This window comes from Alligator sinensis, unplaced genomic scaffold, assembly GCF_000455745.1.
Source record: "Alligator sinensis unplaced genomic scaffold, ASM45574v1 scaffold288_1, whole genome shotgun sequence".
Lineage (NCBI taxonomy): Eukaryota > Metazoa > Chordata > Crocodylia > Alligatoridae > Alligator > Alligator sinensis.
In genome coordinates this window covers 2,271,710-2,280,714 of record NW_005841876.1, presented here as the reverse complement: position 1 = coordinate 2,280,714, position 9,005 = coordinate 2,271,710, and the positions used below count along the sequence as shown (strand labels likewise).

The window sequence follows — 9,005 nt, the reverse complement described above, 5'->3', positions numbered from 1 at the left end:
CCCAATATGTTGTCTTTTAAGCAAGTCTACTCCTTAATGACTCTGGGGAGACCAATGGGCAAATTTGGGAGCACGAAGTTAAGTCCCTAACTCTTCAACTAGACGGGCATTTAGGGAATTTATACAGGGACCTTTTAGTTCTCGGACACGCCGGAGATCTACTCAGCATGGGAGCAGACGCACACTGCGCTGCATTGCATGCAGTTGTATAAATGCCGGAATGCATGTCAGCGTGGAGAAAATGGTGGCAATGCGTTTTTGAACTAAAGCACCTCCAAGATGTTTTAGTTCAAAAGCGCACCTCCGCTATTTTCTTTGCGCTGATATGCATTTTGCCACTTATACAAGTGTAAGCGTCACAGCACCGGGCAGTTTTCAAAGTGCCTGGTGCTGTGGTGCTTGCATGTGTAAAAATGCCCGTAGGTGTCAAGGAGTCCATTTGGATCTCTATAATTCAGGCTTGCAAGCTGTAAGATGAATCCCACTATTTTTAAAGGTTAATATTCTTACCCTACTCCTTAAACAAAAAAACCCTTCTATCTTTTTTCTCAGCAAATCAATTTTCGAAGTAGCTTTCCATCAGAGAGAAACTGTAAACTAAGTATGACAATTTATTTTGTCTAAATGTTTTAGACACCAATTCATCAAGTTTTAGACAGTTGTTTAGGTCATAGTTTGAAATTAGGTATGCACTTAAGTGCTTTATTCAATCAGTACTATATCTGTTGTCACTTAAGTCAATCAAATAACTTGAGTATATAGCTGGTTATGATACAGTTCCACCTCTCTCTCTCTCTGGACAGTTGGAAAAAAAAACCACAAGTGACTGGAATATATTGTTTAAAGGCATGGAGAATGCACCTCAAATAATGTAATGACTAAAGTGGAATAAAATTGTCTTCTAGGGCTCAGTCCCAAATTTACTGAAATTAATGGAAGTCTAACTATTACAGGCTGTAGATTAGACAAAGAGGGTGCATCATGAAAAACAATATGCAATACTGTAGCATTTTCTACTCTAAATTCAGAAAAACACTGCAGTTAAAACATGCATAAAGACGTGGGAAATTAGTGTACTTAATGGTGTTCACTGTATGCATTGTATAACATCCAATCTGAGACAGCTGCAAATGACAACAATTGAGTGTAATAAACTACAAAAAAACAGGTATAAGTTACAAACCTTATTTCCAAATCTGCTTCTGTTTGTTTGTTCTGGGATGAAAACAGTAATATAGCTTGTGTTTCCTGTGAAAAGGTAGGGATGGAAAGAATGTTCTTCCACCAAGGGTGTTCTGAATAAAAATGTCCTGTATTATGGTAGAAAAACTAAATTCTGACTTTAGATTGGCCTAGTTCAAATATCCTACACACAAAGGTTAGTCTAAAATTTTATTTTAATTGGTTACGGTGACCACAGAATAAATAGTACAATTTATTCACAAAATCTAAATTAGGACATTTTTTGCTTGGACAAAAACTGATAAAACGGTATGTTCCATTAAATTATCAGCTAGCTGTATGTTTACGTACATGCACAACAATAGAAAATGTAGTACATGAACACCTAAAAATTACAGTCATTATAAAAACAGGCAAGTAAATCAGTATTTAATTGGCCAAAATAGTGTTGTATATTAGTGCTCCATACGAGTGTAAATAAATACGAGTCGTGGCCCATTAGAAATTAATTTTAAATAAAAATGGTGTCAATCTACAATTTTTTTTATTTAATACTGGTTTTTTTTTTATAAAAAGTATTGTAAACTGTTTTTAATGCTTGCACAGACATAAATAATGTTAAATGATTTAAATACACTGATCAACAGGAGAACAGGGTTTGAAGAATAATGTATGTGATAAGTATGGTACTTTAAGACAAACCTACAGATAATACAGAAAGAACTTTGATTTTAGGTGAGTGTATTGCCATCATTTCTAACACTTGTGACCATTATAATAATAAAAGGAGGGGGGAAAAGTATGAGATGTGCAAGGATTTTTGGCGGGTGACATCTTTTATTGGGCCAACTGCATAGTTGGGAGAAAGATAGACAAGCTTTTGAAGGTAGGGCATTCTATTTTAGGCCCTGCATTCAAATGCTTGTCTATCTTTATCCCAACTACGCAGTTGATTTGATAAAATATGTCACCCACAAAAAATCCTCGCGTCTCACAATTCCTGGACCATCATGGCTACAACATCAATCCGACACTACCTGAAAAAAAAAAAAAAAATGTTGTATCAGCTCTGATACATCAATCACACATGCATTCAAAATTACAGATATTTACAAGAAAAATACATATTTAAAATAAAAAGCCACTGAAAACATGGACTTTGTCAGGTGCTGCACTTTATGCAAAATGAGGTAATTTAGAGGCAAACAAATTCAGTTTAGTAGATTTCAGGATCTATGGTCTCCACACCTAACAGTACATACTGCTTCAGTGAATAGTTTGACTGCTTCTATATATTACAAGCAAGAAAAATCACTAGATCCAGTTAGATTCTGCTGTGTAGTGCTCTTGATGCAACACTGACCTAGTGTCAGAAGGCTTCCCAGCTTGGTTTGAAACTGATCTTTCAATAGAAAGAAACAATGATCAATTAGTTATAAATTGGTTTCATCCCAAGACGGATCATTCATATTCTTTAAAACTTTCCTAACAAGCTTTTCCAGGTCCTTGCGAGCTCTTTGCTCTTCTTCTAATGATTTCTTCATCTTCTTGTTATCCTGTTAAACAGAAGACAAAGACTATGAACCTTTTTCATCCATAAACACCAAAATGTATGCTGACAAATGAAGGATCACGAGGGCTCTAAGTAAAAAAGTCTGCTATTGAATTTGCTACAGCCAAATATAGATTATTTTGTATTATACATATTTAGTTTTAAAAAATTAATTACATAATTTGACACAAGGAAACACAAATGTATAATGGAAACTAGATTTAAGAAGGGCATTTAAAGCATACCAATCAGTGTTAGTAAAATGTATCCATAATCAAGTATAAGGAAAATAAAATATGACCATAACAACCACAAGCTCTCTTTAAGAATATCTTATACCTAGAAGTTCTTCAAGGCTCTTTCCCCTAACTAGTTTTACAATCACAGAACTACTTACAAGTTCACAATAGCTTTAAAGAGTGCCTTGCTTCAAAAGCTTGTCTAACTTTAAATCTCAACTATGCAGTCAGTCCAGTAAAAGATATCACCCACAAAAAATCCTTGCCTCTTGCATAATTCCTGGATCATCACACCTACAACACCACTCCAACAGCAACTTTAATCGAGAAAGGAGGTACTGGTTAGGATATTCATATCAACTATTATACTTATCAAATTATTATTCAGTTCTGTCATTTTACTTCCAGCTAGGTGACCACCAGTTAAAATCAAAGGTACTTAAATTTGTACTGTTTCACCAGTGAATGAATGTAGCAGGCATTTTTTTTGTTTGAAACTTCAGCCTGCAACATCTGCACAAGAGTGCTACCAATTGAATCGTGCTGAAGCTCACACTGTTCAATTCAGTGGAACCAAAATTGACTGTGGTAACTGGCAGGGAAGTGACTGAAACTACAAAAATTACACTTAAGTGGCATTATTGAGGGTTTATGACTGTTTATCAGTAACCATTGTAAATCTAGAGGTCCTCAACAGTTTTCCAACAGCTGTTTGAAAATTATATATTTACAGTGAGCAGTTACTGCTTCTTTTCTCCATCATCTAGTTATGAGAAAGAAAAGGGTGATCTCTCCCAGACACAGACCTCACTTATTATCCATGTCTACTGTAACTCTGGAGCTATGATTTTGAACAACCTGGAAACCAAAGCTAGTAAGTACTGTGGCCCCCACTTCTGCTGTGGTATATCCATCTCACTTCAACTGCATGTAACCAGTACACTGAAATCTACAATAGCAGCCTGTGAGTTCCCAGACAGAGTGTAAAAGGAGTTGATTTCTACCTCTGAAGTCCTAAACTGGTTGTAACTTGCCTAGTTCAAAACTTTACCTCTATCCCCTTGCTCAGGACATTGTCGCAGTAAAGATTGGTGGAGACTTTCAAACTGGAACTTCCTTTGGCCTATAAGACCAAGAAACACTTAGCAAGTTTGTCTCTTGACTTTAAAATCCATCCCTTTTCTTACCTGCAAATTGTCCAGTTTAATTCAACCTTTAGATATTATGAACAGCCCATACAGCTGAGGCAACAACCAATTTAATAGATTTCATAGACATTAGGGCTGGAAGGGACCTCGTGAGATCATTGGGTCCACCCCTTGCCCAAGGGGCAGGAAAATATTTGATGTTTGGAAATGAAAGCAACGACACAGACTTCTATTTACAATCACTAAGGGATTTGCAGGAACTGATACGCAGGCATTTGTCTTATGGATTGACTGCTGTGGTATAAACAAATGCAGCTGGTTTGATGTTTTTGTCTTAACTGGATAATATTTTTAATGGTCTACTGAAAATATCTGGAGCCTGGGATAAGCATTTTTATACACTGAAATTGGCATAAATTCATATTTTTTATACAGCAACGGGTATACATCAGGGTACACGTATTTAAGAAGTAACCAGGTATTAGGCCCGTGCAAAGTAGCTACTATTCGCTGCAGATTCGGCCAATGCAGGGAACATCGATTCGATGATGAGAATCATTGTCCTGAATCGATTCAGCCGAATCTGATTCAGAGATTCGGCTGGTGCTGAACCTCCGAAATCGGCCAGGCCCATCCCCCCAAGCCCAGCACTGGCTAGCCTGCCCGCCCAAGCTCCTGGCATTTATTAAAAAAATCCCCAACTCAGCGGGTGCTGCCAGGGAGGGGGCGATCCCCCCTGCCCCCCCCATGGCTGCCCCATCCACTGCAGCTCCAGCCCTTTAAAAAAAGAAACCAAAAAACCCCCAGACCCACCATCCTTGCCGGTGGGGGGCGATCCCCGCTGCCCCCCGCCACATGGGGGGCTCTGTACAAGCCCCCTGAAGCCCCGAGGCTGCAGCAGGAGCGGTAAGCACCGGGGCTTTTCTTTAAAGGGCTGGGAGCTAGGGCTGGCAGGGTACCTGTGGGGGGGCTGGGGGAGGTCGGAGGGCTCATGCAGAGCCCCCCCATCAGCATGAGGCAGTGGGGAGCAGCAGGGCTCATTGGAGCAGGCAGGGGGTGGGGGCTGGCAGGGGCCCCCCCATGGTCCCCTCCTCTCCTTCCCACCCGTAGTACTTACCAGTTCCGAGTCGGCTGCAGCTCCTTGCTGCAGCCACCGGGGACTGTCCGAATCAAAGCTCTCCAAATCTTTTCCGAAGATTCAGAGAGCTTTGAATCAATTTGGACCTTTAAATTGGTCCCTGATTAGATTTGGATTCACGATCCGAAGCTTCACACAGCCCTACCATGCATGTATTCTGCAGAGATGGTAAGAGAGATGCACGGTATGTCAGCCTATACAGTTGGGTCAGGTAAAAATTACAAAAATCTGATTTGTAGCATACAGGAAAATATTCCAACTAATATGTTTATGGGCCCAGGACATAACCATTTATCTATTTTACATACTGGAAAAGAGAGGCAAATGCAATGGCTTTTATGTATATGAGGTAAATGAGGATGTGCAGTAATGGACAACTGGCTCAAAGAGACTGGATCCCATGCATCAGTCTCTCTTTTAAGTACCAACATGAACATTAATTTAACAAGGAAACCAGCTATATTTTACTTTGCCCTTCTAGAAGGAAGTAGACAAAAGTAACTGCTAATTTAAGTAAGTATACAGGCTTGGTATGGTCAGTTATTCTGGCCCAAAAAAAAAAAAAAAAATACCCACAAAAGCACCAGAGCAGCAATGACTTATCTAATTTTAGCTGTTCTTAAGAATAAGGCTATTCATACACTGCATCTACTTTTCTTTAGCAAAGGCTTTACTAAAGCACTAGCCAGAGCAGGCCTCACCAGCAAACCTGACCAACATATGAACTTCTTACATAAAAAAAGAAACTCGGTATATGGACCAGTTGTGTATTTCCACCAAAAGATGGGAGGAGGAGAAGGTGGTACAAGAATAATCCAGTACCAGGATGAAAAGGCTGGAATGGGAAGACCCAGGTAAGAATGTAAAAAAGCCCCTGGCACAGAACAATTTCAGATATTCAAGATGCAGATTAAATGCAACACACAGTTTGTTTTGATGACTATATAAGGGGAATTGGGAAGCAGGAAAACTTTTGTAGCAGCCTTGCGGAGCCTGAATAGTGTTGTGCCAGCTATTTTATCACAGGTACAAATGCCTTAACTCCTGGTCTGATGTACTTGTTAGGACAAAACGTGTTAAGGCTGTGCTTGTAAACAATAAACCTGGTCTCTAATCTTTGCCATGGAACTGAGACTGTGATCATTCTTTAAAACAAGAATGGTTTAGGAACCTCTGGATGAAACATTTGCCAGCATCACAGTTCCTGGCACTTCAACACTGACAACACATCAATAACACCCAGCCAGGATAACAGCAACAAGGATGCTGATAACCCCAGACAGAGTGTCTGTGTGTGTATCTGTGTGTGGAGACAGAGAGAGAGGGAGAGAGAGAGAGACACACACACACACGCACACACACACACACACACACACAGAGCTATCAAGAAGGTCTTACAATCAAAATAATTACTAGCGTAGGTTATCTACCAAGATAAGTAATGTGTGCACAACAAAGTCCCAGGTCTGCCAAACACTCATATGCGAGTGGTTCCATTTAACTCAGTAGGATACTCAGTACCAAGCACTTTACATGAAGCACATATTAGTCACTGGCTAGATACAGATATTCATGTCTACCAGAATAAAATTTTAGTAGAAAAACAGCCTGAGAGCTGGACTGTACAGGGGTTCCTCCATCCCCAGGCCTGGAGAGCTTCACTGGCAAGCTCTCTAACCAGCAGACACTTAAAGGGCTGCTCTGTGGGCCACCCCACTTTCAGGGGAGCCCATTAATTGACAGCCTGGCCTGAGAAGGGGACAGACTGTCAAGTGACAGTTGGCAGCTGCAGAAAAGCAGTAGTGCCCCACACAGCTGGAGAGGGCTCCCACCCCAGGAGAATGCCCCTCTACCACTCCACCCCACCAATGAGGTTGATTCAGGGAAGTGCAGGGAGAGGGGCAGGTGTACAGAAGCCTGCCTTGCTGCCCCTGCACTGTTCTGGGCTGACCCAGAGGTAGGGACATTTTGCTGTAGAGGCAGCAACTGAAAAACCAACGCAGCCAAGAGCAAGGCATGTAGAAGTTTCCCAAAGCCAGACTCCTGGCCTCTCCAACTTTTAAACTGCTGCACTCATCTCCCAGCTGAGGCAAAGGAAAGCCAATGGAGTTGAAAGCCAGGCTTGCATGTCCACCTGCCAGTCATGCTGGGTTTTCAATCACCACCCCCACCTCTCAGTGAAAGGGTGCGTGGGAGAGCAGGCGTGGGGGACATGTGCAAGCTGGCAGGAGGCAGTGGTCCCTGAACTCGGTTCCTGGCAACCACACAGAGGGAGTGCTGTGATAATGCCCCTCCCTGCTTCTCACACTAGGAACTTAGGGCATTTATAGATGTGCTCAGAGATGCCAGGAGAAAGGGGGTTCTATTAGCACAGCTCCGAAAACTACGCTAATTAAAGCGCCTGTAGCATCACGTGTATCAGTGTCTCCATGCTGAAAAATGGCAGTGGGGCACTTTAAAGCTTGAATGAGCTTTAGTTTAAGAGCACCCCACCACCAATTTTCAGGGCAGGGACAAAGATGTACATGATCCTGAAGTCTGCTGGAGCGTGGTAATTACCACCAATAAGTCTTGGGAAGGCATGGGAGACCATTCCCCCAGCTCCACTCCTCCTGGTCCTCAGATGGCCCAGTTCCTAGGAGGAAGTCCCAGAAGCCATTTAACCCTGGCTGTTTCCAAATTCTCTCCCTCTCCCCACCTCCACCCTCCAGACTGGCCATTTTTGCTTTGGAAGAAAAAACTTGAAAGTCTGGACACTTTTTTTCCTACCAGGAGAACACCAATATTCCTGGTAGAAACTGAACAACCGTATATAGCCATTATTATTGTTTAGCATTCATATTATGGCTCAGCTCGTGGATCTAAGCCTTAACGTGCTAGACACAAGGCAATGAGGTAAAGTATTTTGCTGAATCCAGCCTATTGTCCAATTCCAGTTACACCAGTGCAAGTTCATTTACTTTGAATGTAAATAAATGAAGACTGACAATATCCAATATTTGACTAAATGTTTGCATTCTATTTATAACAGCTATATACATTTCTGCATACTTGGACACCCTTTACTCTGTACCAAAGGACTTTTGTTTGCTGATTTCAAGTTTCCACATCCTTTTTTACCTGTACGGTTAGGCACTGAAAACATGCGCTTCCATGCTAAGAAAGCAGTTGCACATTTCATACTATTTACCTATGGGAAATCTACCAGATGTCTCACTTATATAATGAATAAAAAACCTGTGCTTTGTGGTTTTTAAACAGGAGCTATCTGAGAGAAAGGATATAAATCAATGGGCTGGAGTGGATCCAAACTCATGTACAAATGTAAAGAGGCATAGCCAGCTCACTGAGCATGTGGGAGAGGATGATGTTGGTGAGAGGAAAGGATGGCCTTCCTGAAGCAGCGTTAACTCCATAGCAGCAGCAGCAGCCCTGTAGCCAGGCTCCCGAAGAGCCAACCTTGGTACCCCGTTCACTCCCACCAACCCCACTCAATATGTATATAGTGGGTAGAGGCTTGTGCCTGCTGTGACAGATTCCCTGGGGTAGGAACATCATTCCACTTGCCCCACATGCCTCCTGCCTCCCCCAGATACATCACCGATTGGAATGGTCTGACAACTATAGCCAATCTCTGAAGCTTATGCTTTTCTTGTGTGTTCATTATTTGCCTTGATTTTCTGAATGTCCACTTGGGCTAACCACCTCAGATTCTAAATCTAATCCTAAATTGGAGTATATTCCTG

The 9,005-nt window shown here is 41.5% G+C and overlaps 1 protein-coding gene across 8 annotated transcripts in view; it reads right to left on the bottom strand.

The window, feature by feature from the left end:
• Positions 1-426: 426 nt before the first annotated feature.
• The window catches only part of ARHGEF7 (Rho guanine nucleotide exchange factor 7), a 158,569-nt gene continuing 149,990 nt past the window's right edge, over positions 427-9,005 (bottom strand). For 4 of the 8 annotated variants that reach the window (XM_025196093.1, XM_025196096.1, XM_025196089.1 and 1 more), the window contains 2 exons: positions 4,025-4,096; positions 427-2,738 (listed from right to left, as the gene is read on the bottom strand). In XM_025196093.1, the coding sequence (XP_025051878.1) occupies positions 2,616-2,738; positions 4,025-4,096 (195 nt within the window). In that variant the 3' untranslated portion in view covers positions 427-2,615. Of the gene's footprint in view, positions 2,739-2,854; positions 3,291-4,024; positions 4,097-9,005 lie in introns of those variants that run through there. The other 4 variants (XM_014527885.2, XM_025196091.1, XM_025196090.1 and 1 more) reach the window with 3 other exon arrangements.